General features: G+C 38.8%; 1 protein-coding gene across 17 annotated transcripts in view; it reads right to left on the bottom strand.

Annotated features, from left to right (window-relative positions):
- Nucleotides 1–18,162, bottom strand: part of RAD51B (RAD51 paralog B) — a 419,964-nt gene that overhangs the window by 288,873 nt on the left and 112,929 nt on the right. The window contains exon 9 of one of the 17 annotated variants that reach the window (XM_068946208.1): nucleotides 5,047–7,275. The exons of the other annotated variants lie outside the window; for them this stretch is intronic. Coding sequence (XP_068802309.1) covers nucleotides 7,114–7,275 — 162 coding nt within the window. The 3' untranslated portion in view covers nucleotides 5,047–7,113. Of the gene's footprint in view, nucleotides 1–5,046; nucleotides 7,276–18,162 lie in introns of those variants that run through there. 17 annotated transcript variants of the gene reach the window in all.

Raw genomic sequence — 18,162 nt, forward strand, 5'->3', positions numbered from 1 at the left:
CATTTGTTCTGTCTTTTAAAAAGAATTTTAAAAAATCATTAAAAATTAAGAACTGTTGCCTTGCATCATCCAAATTCCAGCTTCCAGATTACATACTGAAGACAGTACAGATGACCAGGAAGTCAATCAAAAAGAGATGCATACCAGAACTTGAATTCTAAAACAGAGACAACCTTTGGCTTTCTTAACTGACTAATATTCTCTCATGACCTTCATCACCACTAGAACAGGATAAACCAGACCACTGACCATCTCAACTGGAGATCTTGCTTCTAGCAATGACCAATGCCTGAACCCTCAGAGGAAGGACAGCAAGTTTGCAGTGACTTAGGGCTTCTTAAGTAGTGCTGAATGCACAGACAAGTTTGGCAGTCCTGTGTTCGGTACTTTGCAGCCTGCCAGGTGCTGAGAGGTGTCTCACAGTTACCCACATTCCTCTTTTAGGACCCATAGGAGTCAAACAAAGAATCAGACCATCCACTCCCTCCTCCAATTAATAAAACACATTCTCATTTACCACTCTGCTATAGGTAGTTGGTGTAAGTCAGGCATTTTCAGCAGGAGTTGCCTCCATTTAATCCCTTAGTTACAAGATGTTACACAGCCTGGTCATAGTCTTTCAGCAGACAACACTGGTACAATCTTAGGCACTGTTCTTCCATCTGCTTTTAAGATTTGAAGCATATATACCCTTCAAACACCACGATATTGACTTAATCATACTTCTACTTGTGTTCCTAGGACTAGCCAATACTCTTCAGATAAAACTGCACTCACAAGATATTTAAGCCAGATAGAAAAGTATTTCATTCCTTCAAAATTAAACAAACATGAAACTGTAGAACTTTCAATGTTAAAAGTCTAAACCATTTTTATATCATTTGTTTAGTTTTATGAGGAGCACTGAAGCAATGGTTCTGCCTATAGCCATGTTTGAAACAATAGTTAATAATATCCTGACTGCCAGGAAACAAAACATATAAATAGCCTCAGGAATAAATGGGCAGAACAACACATCTACTTGAAACTATTGTGCACGCAAGTTAATTCAAATGACAAAATAAGTATGCGTATCAATCTTACCTGGCCTGTCACATAACGTTACAAGAGCAAACCTGTCATGTGACAATGGAGTCTCTTATTAAACTGCCAGGGGTGTGTAAACCAGGTTTTTAGATAGGGCACTTTGACATTACTCTGACCTAACATAAATTTAAAAAACATCTGAGTGATAAACATCAAAGAGTTTGCAAGAGTATGTTGAAGGCACCTGCATAAGTCAGTAAAACTCAGACAGAATGGGGTGGGGTATGATCTTTATTTGCAGTTTGCATTACAACAGCTCCCTCTCACTCAGGTGCACACACACGCACGCACACACGCTCTCAGGCATGCTGGGGGCAGAGCATGGGACAGTACAGCCAGCTGGAACATCAGTTTCCTCAGCGTCTTGGATTACAGCAGATCTGCTTTATAATTGCTGACCTCCATTTAGTAGTGTACATAGTGTTGTTGGAGGAGGACATTCAACGCTTCATTTTAAGAGCAAGTGTGATGTTTTAGATATTAAGCCCTGGGAAGCAGTGAAAACTATTTTTTTAAACATATACATTGAATAATATGGAGCGATAGGCTCTCTTATTTTTTTTTGTTTACTGAATTACATATAGGATCTATGAGCTGCAATATCCCTGAAGTCCTGAGATAGAAATAACGTTCTGAGACTCACTTAAATCAGATAATGTATGAGAGAGGCTTGTTTAACTTAAAGGGCTCTTTTGGTTACAAAGAAAGCTTTCTATGTCCGTAGGAAGTTCTTCCATAATTAGTCGGAGAGTAAGAATATTAAAAGAATAACATGCAAATTCTTACTTCGGTTACAGATATTAACTTGGACGCTTCACTGCCTTACCGGCATATTTATAGGGACCAATGCAGCAGAAGTCTCCAATTGTTCAGGAATTTGGGACTGCCATAAGGACTATCAGCAGAAATGAAGACACAGTACCAATTCTCTTTTCTGCATCTCATGGTGACCCCTATGTTTATGAAGCCAGCTTTGCCTTTAGAGATATATTTGGAAGTACCTCCCAGCTGCAACCCACCCTGAAAACCACTGCTTGCTCTTCCTCACCATGCTGGTATGCCAAGGCAGATTTTTCATTTATAAGAGTTCTCTTCACAAAATTCACTATGGAGTTTTTCTGTCCAGAAACAATCCCAGCCTGACCAGTCTTTTTCATAAATTGCTGAAGTTCACACACCTGATATACACAGTCTATTTCCTACAAGATAAAAGAGGTACATTCAGTCTTGGCAGAAGCCAAGACTGCAGAGACATCCTCACAGCTTGTTCAGCCAGCAGTGGTCTCTGTAGCACTAGCTAGGGTTAAAGTGCCAAAGAGTTAGATAAAAATTTTCACCTGAACTCAGATTTTCACACCTGAAAATCTTTCAGCTGATACACACACACATACAACCCCTAAATGCTGCTACTTCTTTCCAAACAATCATTTTGCTCCAAATATTAATTGGAAATCAAGTGGCTACCCAAAATCTGGAAGAACTTGAGAAGGATCCAAAACTGATAAATAGGAGTCTACCTTATAGAAATTCTTTAATATGATGCAATCCATTCAGTTTTTATAGCATTAATCTAAATACCAAAAGGTAACACTTAACCACTACGCTTACAAAGTTGATCTACCGGTGTTGTTTACTTTGTCTGATTTACATAGGATGAATACATTAGGTATCCTGAAATATTTTATCTGGCCCTGGGGAAAGAAATCTAAAGGAGGGATGTATTTTATTTATTGGCAACATAGAAATAGCCATAATTCTGACAAATAAACACAAGATCTTTGGTCACTATCTACCAGCAACAAAATGAGCACTGGCTGGAAGATACTAATCAGACATGCAGACAATTTAACTGCCACATCAGACACCTGTTATTAAAAATACTACTGGAATACTATCTCAGACTGCTAGTGTCACCTTCAGATTACCATCGGGATGCAATCTGGATTTTGAAACACACATTCAGAGATACATTCAGTCTAAAACTATAGGACCATGAGCCTGCTGAGTCCTGGGATATCTGAAATCTGGATCCAATGCAGAATCTCACAGCTTGATTTTACCATTCATTTTATACTGGATGGCTAAGAGAGGACACAAGGTCAGATTATCTTCTGTGCTAAAAGTGTGTCATATCAGAAGAGTGTTCAGATCATTGACTGCTGATAAACTCACTGTTTTAAGATACTCACAGTTGTAATGGGTATTTCATTGATTTATAAGGAAAGCGCTAGAGGGCTGGCCATTTGTTTTGCCTCTGTAGACCATGCTTTTTGAATATACTAGAAGCTTCTTGTATTCTGCCACACCTCTAGTCTTCTGTGCATTTACTTACAGTTATTGATGCATATTATGTTTATCACTATATCAAGGACTCCTGTTCATGATCCAGGATATCACTGTGCTAAATGCTACACAAACTCAGATCTACCCCAAAAGTGCTTGAATTCTTAAGCAGAAGACACAGGGACATGCGGAGACACAGTCCAAACATGTGACCTGTCTATATCTGAACGGTACTATGCCGCTAGTAGGTGTCATGGCAATGGAGATCTTTAGGCAATAAGGTTTTTCTTAGGTGAGAGTGGGAGTAGAAGAGAAGATATTCTGAAGTTATTACGGAGTATTTCTCAAATATGAGTGGTAGCAATTTTAGAGAAAGCATAAACTTAGTTGTTTGAAAAGCTAAACAACACCTCAATGGAGGCTGATAACACAGGCTAATCAAAAGCAGATGTCAGCCTCCCTAAGAGCTATAAGTCAATAGAGCAAAGATAGTCTGTGAAAATAAAGACAAGAAGTTCCTGCTTGATACAATACAACGCAAAGACAGTTAAAGCAAGAATAAGGAAATAATCTTTGAACATCGTTCGGATTTTGTCAGCGGTGAAAGATTACATTTGTCAAAGTCAGAGAAAAGGAAGTTGCAGTTTTGAAATGCGAGATGGCAGAAAACAGCTAGAGAGTTTTGAAAAAATAAGTCAAGTCCTACAATTAATTAGGTAGAAAAAAGTAAGTGCAACATATAGGAATGCTCAGGATATGAAGATGTAGGAAAAAGTCTGAGTAACTAAGGTACAGACTGGCTCAGACAATAAAAAATAATGGTTTTGCAGTTATATATACAGCAGTTAAGAAAGATGGGTGGATGACTGAAGATGGAGAAGATAAGGGGTCCATTTTGAACTTTTTAATCCAGAGATAACTGCTAATAGCCTGCAAAACGTCAGCAAGACAGGCTGAGCCTTTATTCTGGACCAAGAGTATAAGCCTTAAGAAAAGTAGAAGATCCTCCTGTTTTCTGCCTAGGAACAGAAATGTAAGAATGAGATTACCCAGAGACTTCCCCTGAAAGGAATACGCTATGAGCGAATCTCAAAATGCTAAAGAGAGTGAGGAGAAAAACAGTACAAGTAACATGCTAAAAAAGGTAAATGGAGAACCACCCCAGAGGCTAGAAATACAAGAGCCCAGAGAGGACAAGATTTCAAAAGGTGCAGTCATTTAGGTTGAAAGCAATCATCATTTCAGAAAATGAAAATGGAGTCCTGACTGAGATTTTGGCAACTACACTTACAGATAAGAGTAAGGGGACAAAGATGGAAGGCGGAGTAGTGCCTACACTGGAATCAGAAAAGCAGCACTTCAGGCAGCAAATAGGAAAACCACTGGTTGCATAGCCAGTGCCAGAAATCCAAGGCCAGATTCTGCAGTACTGTAATTCCCTCACGGGTACCTTCAGTCAGAAGAGGCCAGGAGAGAAACAGCAAGGGATAATTTACACACATATCAAACTGTAGTGCTAGAACGAGACACAGAATGATAGAGCAGATTTGGCCTAAGTTAAATGGTAAAGCTGCTCAAGAGAAATCCATTAGGAGCTTTTGCACATTATGTGAAATATAAGTCAATACAGTCTTAATAATTGTGATCTGGTGGTATTCAAAAAAAACTCAAAAGAGTAACTGATAAAATTTTAATGACAACACAGTATTATACTCAAATTTATGACATAGAATCCCTCCTCCCCCCCCAAAAATAGCATAAGCTTTATGTCAGAAATTTCATAACATTCAAAGAAATTGACACTATACCAAACCTTCAAAGTGGTGCTTCTGTATTTTTTTTCCTCTTCCCTGGATACTTGCAGCACACCAGATTTTGAAGGTAATAACCAACAGGGATAAAACCATGATCAACCATACACATATGCATATACATTTTATATGGATATACATATAAGAAGTTTGATCTGAGGTATCAAACCAAAGAGACAGCAGCTGTAGGACATGAAATGCATTCCACAGACACCTTCACTCTTTTTTGCATCACATAGTGCTCATCTCACATAAATTAAAAAGGCTGTCCCACATACAAATACATAGCATCCTTTTGATATTATTCTCTTTACCCAGAGAAGGGAAGAAACAAGATATTGGGGAAAAAAAAAAGGGGGGGGGGGCCTGAAAGAACTACCTTTTTACCTTTGAGTTAGTTCACTTACTCTCATTAGCTAGGTAAAACATCTCAATTTCTGCTATCTTAAAAAACAGTTCCGAGTAAATTTTTGCTCCTGAAAGTAAATGTAAAGAATATTTGTTCCAGCTTTGGAAATATCTCCCTCTGTCCTTTAGAACTATTTCAAGCCACCTGAACCCCAAAATCTCTAGCTTTATTACGAAAAAAAGCATTAGCTGAGATAATCTTGAAAAGCAGTAGCAAATGTGCAACTATTTGACTATCATATCTGTATATATTTTAAAATACAGACTGTAACAGAACATCTAAGTTCATCTTAATTGTCTAATCCTTCAATAGAGCATTGTGCCTGGTCTTCACTGGGATGCTAATACATTAATGAATCAGTATTTGTTAAAAATTTCCCTGTCTCTTTATGTAGTCATTTATAGCCTTGGATCTTGTGTTGACTGTAATTTAAATGTGAAGCTCTGATTACATTAAGATGATCCTTGTGATTTACTCCGATTGCAGACAGCACAAAACTAGAGAGAAGGATTAGACGAAAGCTACTACTCCTTCAGTAATCAGTAAAAAAAACTCTGCTACTATGTTCTGTATTTACAAAATAAAACAAAACAAGTCCAAGAAAACAGTACTGTTTCTTGAGATACAGCTCAAAGAGGAAATATTTCATATAAAGTGAATTAACATGAATTCTTTTTGCGGCTTATTTGCACTTAGCAGGTAATACAAGATTAAAATGTATGGCATAGGTATGCTATATACTGAAAAATGAAAGTGTTAAAAACAGCACCTTCTTCAGTTGTTCACTGCTGCCTGCATATCTTCATAATCAAGACCGGTATAACAATATTTAGCATGAAGAATGAACACAATCATGAGAGAATAAGCTGACTCTCTTCTGCTTCCTGCTTTTCTGTAAGAGCTCTTAGTTGAACCGATTCTAAATGATGCTTCATTTGTGAAGGAGGTGTGAGGCTGTCACTTCTTTTGTGAGGGTTTTTCTGCAGTGGGCATTAGTAAACAAGTATGCTTACAACTCAAAACCTGCATTTGATTCAAAATCCACTGCAAGAAAATGTTCATGACCTTGTTTTCTCTATTTTCTGACCCTAGCATTTTCTAAAACAATGTGGATTACAGATAATATTTAGGAAACAGAGAAGAATTCTTTTTCATAGAGAGGAGTAGGAGGAATATTAGGATAATTCCTGTCAGTCCCAGTTCCAAATAAACTGGCTGCCTGGGAAGTAACTAAAAACTTCAAATTGCCGAACAGTATGTTTTAATCATTATCTGTTTTCCTGTGATTTGCATAATCTGTTAACTCTGCTTTAGCAAAGTGCTACTGGAAAAGAAAAGGCTAATACAACTTGTCTAGGCATTAAGTCCATAGAGCAAAAAGCAGCAACGAACAAATTTCATGTTTAATGTGTACTTCAAACACCGAGTGGGAAAAAGTCATAAAGAATTCTGAAAGGAGTGGTGAAAAATGATGTTGGGACTTCGAAGACAGACTAAGGAAGCTAAATATTTATTAGAAAAATATCAACAAGGTGTGGTCATATATAAACACCTGTAAGCAACCGGAGCATGGTGACATCCAGAAAAGAAATCTTTCAGCTTGGTACCCATCCTGCCAGTTCTTCTAATCCGATTCAGAGCTTCTGATGTTTGGTAGTTTTCTTGATGTTTCAGTTCTGTGATTATCTAGTAACATAAGAACTGTCATTTTATGTTTTGACCTCAAAAGCTGGAATAAAAGATGGAAAACACGAATACCTAAAAACTCACAAAAAGGTGGCAATACATAGAACCTCAATACACAGATTTTTAAACTATTTGAACAACTAATACATTTTGAGGTAGCTAGCTCAACTTCTGAATGCTTAAGGCTTGCAGTGTTGTGCTACTCCAAAATACAGCGAAGACTTAAGAGACGATTTACAGTGAAGGACAACGTAAATCTATTAACAGGAAATATTCCACAACTGTAGGACTATTAAACCATGAAAAGTCATGTGTGGAGGGGGCCTATTACGTGGCTTATTTAATACTGGAGAAAGCATTGGAAGCCATGCACTAAGATACAGCCCTGCATCATCCTTCCAAGGATGGATCTAGTAAATCTTTTACATAACCTCTATAAAGTACTCAAATAAGACAAACTTTTACAAGTGTGCAAACAATAGGCTTTGTTTTAAGCTACTATATCAAGCATACAGCACTTGACTTTCCATAAAGCACAAGACACTATCCTGACTATAGTGATAACCAGGGAAGCTCCCAATTTTGAGAGAAAATACTTGATTCTACAGGAAGCAACTGACCGTAATTTTAATAAAACTGATCGTTATTTTCAGTATTGAGGACAGATCAATTTCAAAAACCTATAGCTATTTAATATCCTTAAGAAGTACACTTTATTGAGTGAGATAAAAATAAAGCAAAGCATAAACTGCTCAAACTTCTGACTCACTCCCATTTATTTTGCCTCTAGATACTGTATGTCTGAAACAATTCAATCAGCAGCAGTAGTCTCTCAGCTCCTTACGAAAGGATAAAAGCAAATTTTATACATTTGGTAGAATGAGGAGACATGTATGAGAGACATTCTCACAAGGCTTCTGCCATACTGAAGTTCTGCATAACAGGAAAATTTAAGTTTTTAGAAATATGTTTTTGAATCAGCTGAACTTCAGTTGGATTCTACTCAGTCAGCAGGGGGGTTCTACACTTCTGGCAGGGAAAAATAGACATTTTGACAGCAATTATTTTTTGGGAAGCTGATAAGGGAATTGTCCTGAAAGTAAAAGAGAAATTGGGGTTGACGGTCCTTCTAGATTTGGCTATGCAAATCTTTTTATTACCCTTTAAAATGTGCCATGCATTAGGAGCACATGCTGGAGGGATTCCACACAGGGGAATCACTAACTGGTCAGAAAAGACAGCTTGAGGGAAACAGCGCCCCAGCAGAACATAATCCTGGCACATGACCACAACATTAAGGGCCAAATTCAAATTGCATTAAGCATTAAAATGGCCTTTTCAGTAATGAGAATATACAATGCTCTTTTTTTTCTTTTTCAACAAACTATGAGATTACTGGAAACTCAGGTGTTAAATCGCCTACCTTCTGAACGACAGACAGAGACCTGCCCTCTATCAAACATCTCACAAGACACGTTTTACCTTTTAAAGATAGGCACTTTTCCACAAAACCCTTAGCTTGTTAATTGTGAGGTCTTCCCTTGCTCCAAGGGAGGCTGCTATCTTCAAATTCCTTTTAGTGATAAAAATCAGTGAGAGGAAGCAACTGGATAATAAATATCTGTAAGACACCAAGTCTCACGCACTTTGCCAATGATCTTACAGAAGAAAGAAATCACCTTTATACCTTTCTTTATCCTACATTATTGAAGTTCGAAATTTTTGATGCCACGAAGTAGACAATAGATAGTTATAAATCTGCTTTTTCCTCTACATTTCACCACATTACAACCTGATCCTTAAAATAATTATGCAGCATATGATCTTCAGCAAACATATAACTAAAGGGCCACACAGGCAAGGGAAAACTAAGACAGCAGATTATTTTTAACATGACAGGACAGCAAAATCTTATCAAAATGCTGACTCCTTAAGTTATTTGGCCATAAATAATTTTGTTTTTTAAGTGTATACAGAAAGCAGTAGCTGTGTTCAGAATTCATCTACCAGCATCATAATGATCACCAACACCTCAAAAACGTCATATAGTACAAACAGCATAAACTCAAGTCTACTGGCAGCAATCCTTTCTGTGCCAACCAGCATTCAGAAAAAAAAGTACTACACTACCCTCCCCTCAAACCCTGTAAGATATTCTCACTTTGTTGCTCACAGCTAGAGCCTTCACTATCCAAATCCCTTTTCTTCTCTTCTCATCAGCACTTACTCTTGGTTTGTAGCTGAAATGAGTGGATGTCCCCTACTTTCCCACCTTCACCTTCTACTATAAAGAGGTCCAGCCTTAGTGACAACACCTCTACTCTCTCCCCGTAAACTCCAGAGAAGGAACTCTATGTATATCAAAGCCTTTTCTGGCGAAAGCCTAGGGAAGAGCAATACTCGTCATCTACTCTGTTCTACAAAGATTCCATGAAAAGAAGATAGTGAAAACTGAAGTTGTCAATTACTTTTTAAAGGGGTCCCCAAAAGTGCAAGTGTATTCAGCAACAGGCCCTTACATCTCTCATGGACAGAGATCTCAACTGGGGAAGCACTGCAAGCAAAGCAACAGGGACATGAACTAAGACTTTCAAAAGCACACAGTTTAGCCTGACCACTGCTTGAGCGCATCCTCTAGTTCTGGATGACTCAATCCAGAGCCTCAGCTTTCTCAGGGTCTCTTGAAATTGTTATTAGTACTGATCTCAGGTAGACGCTAGGCCAGAACTAAAAGGCTGTGTTCCTTGCTGCTGTAGCAGAAGGCCATTGGAAGAAATTTCTTCCCCAGTGCTCACTCCTAAGGGACTAGCTGTGAGAAATATTGATCCAAAATATTTCTGACTAAAATTCCATAAAGGCTATTTGACATAGAATTTTCTTTCATTAACTTCTGGCATTCCTGCAGCCAGAAACATCCACAGTATATACTGTTAAGTGACTCTTCACTCACAACATCTGAATGTGCAACTAAGGTAGAAGAAGTCTGTGCCTCTGAAAGCTGAAAGAGCAAACACCAGATTTCAAGAAAAGAATTTAGGTACGTAGATCTGTAGAGCCTTTAAGACATTGCTTAAAACAGCTCAAAGGGCTACAACGATGCTTTTAAGATATCCAGAAATAATTAGGCTGGTGAACTCAGTATAGAGCAGTCCCAATGAAAGCCAGCAGCACAGTCTTCTCAGCCACATGACTAAGAATTATTTCATTACAATACAAACAGAAAGAAAGAAATCCCAAAGGGAACATCTCTTCAACTTCTCCTTGGCCACTGCAATATGATGAAACCTCAAGACCTTGGCTACAAAAATCTGATGACAAGAAACTATGAGGAGGAAAGGGGAAGAAAACTACCCTCTCCCAAGGACAGGAGTCTCACAGCAGCAGGGCTGAGGTACAGAATTCGTGAAGCAGACTTTGCACTTCAAATTGGAGGAATAACTGGCAGTTTAAATACTAATTAGTCCTCCTTTATTTCTTCTTGTTTTATAGGTATTAAAAAGCAGAGTCTTTCACAAGAAAGTAGTTATTTTTGGTGCTTTCTTAACCGTATCTGTTGAAAACTATAAAGTCATCATGAGAAGAAATGAGTATTCTTGACAAAACACTCATTAGTAGTATATTACATTTTGTAACGGAGAGAAGTTTTCTGAAGTCTTCTGTTTTATGTTCTGATATGGCAGCTTGTAAATTTACTCAAATGAGAAGTTTCAATGAGTCTATTCAGCTGGGGAAAAAATATACACTGATGTGTTTAAAAATTACACCCCTAAGGATTTTTTGGAGCACACTTTAGCAGGGAGTATCCAATAGTTAATCACTTCTCCACTGTAAAGCATTTTTTGGAGTCCCTTTCAAATAACTGCTGCTTGATCAAGTATCTCTTTTTTTTTTTTTTATAATTAAAAACTGTTCTCCTTAATTAGCATAGAATTAAATACTTTTAGAGAGGTGGGATTTAGTGTACTCATATCCTTAGTGTTAAAAAAAATAAAATTGTAATACTAGTAGCAAAATAAAGTCCAATGTATGTAACAAAAAAATTCAAGTCAATACTAAAAAATCCTGTTTAGATAAAAATTCCCTAGTATTCCCTAGTAGTAAGCAAAACTACCAAGATGAAAAGCAATTAAAACAAAAAGTACAACTGTTTTTTCTTTTTTTTTCTTTTTTTTTTCTTTTTAAATTGTCATCATATTATTAAACATTCCTGAACTGATGGCCTGGCTTTTAAAATGTTCAGTTTGCACCTGCATGTTTACATGCTATTGCTAAACAAACTGAAAATCAGAGCTCAGATCAAGGGCACTTTAAATCAGTTTCTAGAGTAGGTTCAAGTATCAAAAGCCTCCAGACTGATTCACAGGGAAAAATGAGTGGAGAAATACCAAAACTCAGATATAAATGGCAAAAAAAATCTCAACTCTAAAATGAGTACAGTTCACCTTTTTCTGTCATATGGAAATAAAAATTAAACAAATACAATTTATACCTCTGAACTATATCTTGATCAGTTCTGTTAAGCAGTTAGGAGACTTCATATTTATTCATAATTAATTTAACATGAGGCATACTCCCAAGTACCCAAGGAAATCCCTCCAAACAAAATTACAATTAAGTCGTTAAGAAAACGATGGAATGGTGCGTTGGCATTTTTGCCAGCCTTCACTCTTTGCAAATATTGTTCTGTTCATAATAACACAGTAGTTTTACATCCTCGGTTCAAGTAGTTTAGGTGGCTGTTACCCTTTCTTACTCCAATTTTTTCTCAACTATCAAATACAAATAAACATTCTTATTACCTAAAGAATAATTTGACATGCCATTGTGTGAACTGGAAAAACTATTAACAGCAGTATCTTTTAAGGAAAAAAAGAGAAGAATTCAGTAACATAACCATATATATGGTTTGATATTCCAAGATGAAACCAGGTATTTCGTATAGAGCTTTCTGCAAGATCTGGTCAAGAGATCGGAAGCAGTTTTCACTAGCACCATTAACACTGGTGTTCACTTAGGAGTCATTTTTAAGCCTTTCATAGTTGGGAAGTGCCTTTGGTACAACTCTTACACCAAGTGTTCTGAGGGTTCTATAGCAACTGGCAACCAATTTAGGTACTATATTGATGAACGTGAACAAGTACTTTACAAGTACTTAAGCAGGTAAAAATGATAGGATAAAAAACACAGAAAGTCTGAATTTCAGAAAAATAATTCTAAGAAAGGAAAGAAAACGCAGGCCATATCTCCACACTTGAGAGAAACCCACAGTGCTAACTGCTAATACACAAGCCAGCTTTGAAAAGTCACAGAATCACAGAACGGTTGAGGTTGGAAGGGACCTCTGCACATCATCTAGTGCAACTCCCGTCCCCAAGCCGGCTCACCTACAGCACCTGGCCCACCACCCTCTCCAGGCAACTTCTGAACAGCTCCAAGGAGGCAGACTCCACCACCTCCCCGGGCAACCTGCTCCAGGGCTCTACCACCCTCCCACTAAAAAAACATCTTCCTATGCTCAGACGCAATTGCCTGCCTTTCAGTTTGTGCCCACTGCCTCTCGTCCTCTCAATGGGCACCGCTGAGAAGAGCCTGCCTCCGTCCTCTCAACGCTCTCCCCTCAGGTATTTACACACACTGATAAAATCCCCCCTGAGCCTTCTCTCCTCCAGGCTCAACAGGCCCAGCTCTCACAGCCTCTCCTCCTATGAGAGATGCTCCTGCCCCTTCGTCACCTTCGTGGCGTTCCCCGGACTCGCTCCAGCGTGCCCATGTCTTTCTTGGACTGGGGAGCCCAGAACTGCACACACTACTCCAGATGTGGCCTCTCCTGTGCTGAGCAGAGGGCAAGGCTCACCTCCCTCTGCCTGCTCCCAACGCTCTTCCTAATGCAGACCCGGGTACTGTTGGCTGCCCTTGCCACGAGGGTGCACTGCTGGCTCACGGTCAACTTCTCGCCCACCAGAACCCCTGGGGGCCTGCTCTGCAGAGCTGCTCTACAGACAGTCAACCCAGCACATAGTGGTACATGGGGTTATTTCACCCCAGGTGCAGGGAGTTCTCTGCCCATTTCTCCAGCCTGTCGAGGTCCACAGATCACAATCCTCGGAGCTCTGCCATTCAGCCAGTCCTCAGTCCACCTCACTCTCCACTCATCCAGCCCACATTTCCTGAGCTTGCCTACGAGGATGTGATGGGAGACAGCGTCAAAAGCCTTGCTGAAGTTCAGACAGACAACAGCCACTGCTCTCCCCTCATCTACCCAGCCAGTTGTCCCATCGTACAAGGCTATCAGATTGGTCAAGCATGATTTCCCTTTGGTGAATCCAGGCTGACTACTCCTGATCACCACCTTCTCCTCCACATGCTTAGAGATGGCATCCAGGATGAGCTGTTCCATCACCTTTCCAGGGATGGAGGTGAGGCTTACTGCTCTGTAGGTCCCTGGGTTCTCCTTCTTGCCCTTTGGGAAGACTACACAGGCATTAGCTTTCTTCCAGGCCTCAGGCACCTCTCCTGTTCTCCATCCTTTCAAAGATGATGGAGAGTGGCCTAGCAATGACGTCTGCCAGCTCCCTCAGCACTTGTGGGTGCATCCCATCAGGGCCCATGGACTTGTGGATATCAGTTTTGCCTAAATGATCTCTAACTCGATCCTCCTCCACCAAGGGAAAGTCTTCCTTTCTCCAGACTTTGCCCTGGTCTCCAGGCCCTGGGATTCCTCAAGGTAACTCTTACCAGTAAAGACTGACATGAAGGCAGCATTCGGTACCTCTGCCTTTTGCATGTCCTTTGCTACCTGGATCCATTCAGCACCAGAAGTATATTTTCCCTAGCCTTCCTTTTGCTACTGCTGTACTTAAAGAAGCTCTTCTTGTTGTCCCTGACATCCCTTGCCAGATTAAACTCCACATGGGCTTTGGCTTTCCTAGCTCCATCACTGAATGCTAGGACAATGTCCCTGCATTCCTCTCCCAGGTTACTTGTCCCTGCTTCCACCTCTGCATACTTCCTTTTTATGTTTGAGTTTTGCCAGAAGCTCCTTGTTCATCCACATGGGCCTCCTGCCACTTTTGCTCAACTTCCTGCTCATTAGGATACACCATTCTTGAGTTTGGAGATGATCCTTGAATAGCAACAAGCTTTCTTGGACCCCTCTTCCCTTTATCTCTATTCCACGGGATTCTTCCAAGTAGATGCTTAAAGAGGCCAAAGTCTGATCTCCTGAAACCTAGGGTTGTGATCCTGCTTTTTGCCCTGCTCCCTACTCTCAGAATCCTGAACTCCATCATCTCATGGTCACTGCATCCAAGCCTGCCCTCTACCTTCACAGCCCCAACTGTCCTTTCCTTTTTCGTAAAACAATAGACTTGATGAACTTTGATCGATTTAGATAGTTAAGTAATAGATTCTTAGGCTTTCTCCTGGATTCTCTTCTCTCTTTTCCCCCAATGACTTAACAGAATAATATTTTTATATGACTAGACCTAAAACATGTCTCTCTCTCTCCAAGATAAGATGGACTTAACATTTGTCACTGAGGCAAAACTGAACATGACACTGCATCTCAGCTCCATATAACTGAGGGAGGTCAGTATGTTTTGGATCCTGCAATATTAAAAAAATCATGAGTGGCTTTGATATTTACGTATGAAAATAAACACTGCTATTTCAAACTCATGTAGTATTGCATGTATTTACATAATTTTGCTGTCCTACTTGAACTCTGTTCAGTATATTAGAAATGGTTCTAATATTTTTAACTTATAAACAACTTTTAAATAGTAGCTGTTAAGCCAGTCAATAACAAAAAATTGTTCCCTCATCCTCTGCTCTGTCCATAACTGTCAATATTTTCCTAATTTCAAAAATTGTTGTACTTTAAATTCAAAGCCAGGGGAACTACCTTGTAATTTTTTATAATGTATCAGAACACATAGAAATGACAAAAACCACCCAGAAGTTACAGAAAACATTCCTTCATGTTCTAATAAGTCACAATTAGAAATGGACATTTTAATCCTAATGAAAAAAGGAGGCCCACAGCTTTCCACAGGAATGTAAAGAGCTTTCCTCTGATATGGTGGGTGTACTCAGTAGTCCTCCTAATAGGCCACAGATCTAACTGTAACCTGACCTTATTAGATAAATGTTAGTAAACATAATGATTAGCTTTATGAGTCAGATTAAGATATCAGCAAATGCATGATGACACCTCTTTTTAAAGAGGAGCTGGACAGCTCAGTGGACATCAAGAAACTTGCATGGAACCACAGAAGAAAACCTTCATTTGTCCTAATATTCCACAGACACGATGAAATCCTATGTACTGTGGTTGTATATTTTCCAAATGTTTCCACTGCATTTTTTTTTAAACCACCTGTTCTTACCCCTATTCTAAAGTCAAATTTGCTTCAGTTATTTTAGGGAACATCAGGTCTAGGGCAAATTAAGGTTTTGAAGTATGCAGTACTAAGCTGCTCCTCTACCACTGTTACTGCACAGAAAGGTTTTTTTTAGGTCCTCATCTAAGCCTAAGGAAAGCGTAGCTTAAGTAGAGGCCTGTAAAAAAGCAAAGCTTGGTGCAGGGACATTAGTTCTATCCTACCAAAGGTATATTTAAATGTTGATAATAATATAAAGCACAAAGCAACCCTTTTAAAAGCACAAAGCAACTGACCACCACCTCAAGATCTAAGCCAAAGAAAACTGAACATCAACACAGTACCGAATAGCCAACTCCCTCCTCACCAAAAGTGTCCTAGGAACTATATTGGTTCTCTCAAAAAGACAATGTGTTGGCATATTTTGGGCCATTCAGCAGTCTCCTGCATGGTACTGTTTGTCTGACAGAGTTAAGCAAAGAATTATATTGCAAGGTCAGAGTAGTAGTGTTTTCACAGATGCGGTATTTCTTTATTTCTATCAAGACAGAAGATGACAAAACAATACAAACTGTATGACATGAATGAATGCCCTTTGATAACAAACCCCTATATACAGTCTTGGAAACCACGAGTAACGTTATAAAAGCAAAACAGCGTGTAGAGCTGAGGCTAAGAATAGAGTTCACAAAGAGCAAAAAAACCCAAAAAAATGAATTTCACAGTTCTACATTTCTGCACCTTTCTAGAAAAACAAGCCAGTTGACTCATTTTACTGGAAGGAAAATATACCTTGGAAAGAAGTTAATGTTTTTCAAATTATGAGAATTACAGTGTTATTCCCTTGTAACTAACCTACCATCACTAATTTCTAATGTGAAAGACCATGAAACTTTTAGGTGATGGAAAGAACAGTAAATTCTAGCTATTTAAAGATTTAAATAGAACTATTTCTACTTTTATTAGGCGTATCAAAATCATGGCTAGACCTCAGCAGCAAGCTGGTGCTTTTAGGAAAACTATAGTCAAATTAGTACAAGTTTATGATTCTTGGCAGACAGGCACTATCCTGTTAAGTCTCTTTAAAATCCAATATCTTGATGGAGGTAACATTTGTTGTTTCCTAAAGTGCTGGTTGTTAGGGGTTACCACGAAGGTCCTGTTTTTCCATGACATCAGCAGCATTCCAACAGAAATGTGTGCCCAGGAGTTTTAGCAATGGGTGTACTCTCCAAATGCCGAAACATAGGCCAAAATCCTCTACACCTGCTGACCAGCTGAGTCAAAGAAAAACCAAGCAAAGATAGTTTAACTGGAATTTCTGACTTGGTTCCTAGCAAGCGTTATTTCTGTTTCTTAACTCTTTGTTGAAACTTGGAATTATCAAAACACAATTCTTTAAGTTTCCTGAGGATATAGATCTGTGCAGCATTAGCCTATGTTATGGGACACTTCAATGACTCGTACTATTATATTCCGTTTCAAGGGTATTCAGCACTGATATCTTAGTCATCCCCTCCAAACCCCCCACAGACAAATGCAGTATTATTAATTTAGTTCTAAAATAAATGTTCTAACACATTATTTTTGTACTTGGAAACATATGGAAACATAACAATGTTCCCACTATTAAGGTTAAACATCAAATATAAAGGTTGGGAAATACCAGGATTAAGCTCATCTATGCAGCTCTCACTGTCTCACATGTACGTATGCATCATGCTTCTGTGTCTTCCTCCTCCACCCTCTCTCCAAATGGCTCTTGCCTCCATTAGTTCACAGATTTAGCCTGCCCTAGAGGTCACTGAAGGAAATTGCTTTCTATGAGATCCTCTTTCCTATTGAAAGTGGAAGGCATACATTAAATGAGATACAGCAATGAAGAAAAGAACAGATGGTTTCACATTTTAAGTAGTTAAATGGTGCTCTAGAAACGCAGCTACCCCTGCCTTTTCCACAATGTTCTTTGCAATGCTAATCAAGCTGTTTGGACTAAACGTTGAGTATCTGTTAATTGTTGCTATTCATTCACTAATTGCTTGACTTGAGACCCTGCAGCTCAATTTGTCAGAAGTGCAACGTACTCCATGCAAAAAACAAAACTACCTCAGAAGTATCTGAAAACAGGGCACACAATTATTTCAAAATTCATGTCTTCTCTGCCTTTCATCTCTCTCTATAACTGTCTCTTTTCCTAAAATGTTGATGAAAACATTCCAGTTCAACTGAGACACTGAAAATCAACTATTTGTGAAACATTCAGATACTGTAAGTTTGAATAAAATCCCATAAAGACATGAACAATCTCAGAATACGCTTCACAGTTTGTAGGAAATAAAGTATGGAGCTACATCGTAAACATGGAGGAAAAGCCAAACTCTGTAGCAGTGGTTACCCTGTATGTGGGCAACATTAAATGACATCCAAGCAGCTGTTTAGCAAAGTGTATTTACCAACAGAAGAAAAATAGCGGATTAGCTTCGGACTCTGTTCCAAATTTTCTGCA

This window comes from Struthio camelus, chromosome 5 (genome assembly GCF_040807025.1).
Source record: "Struthio camelus isolate bStrCam1 chromosome 5, bStrCam1.hap1, whole genome shotgun sequence".
Taxonomy (NCBI): Eukaryota; Metazoa; Chordata; class Aves; order Struthioniformes; family Struthionidae; genus Struthio; species Struthio camelus.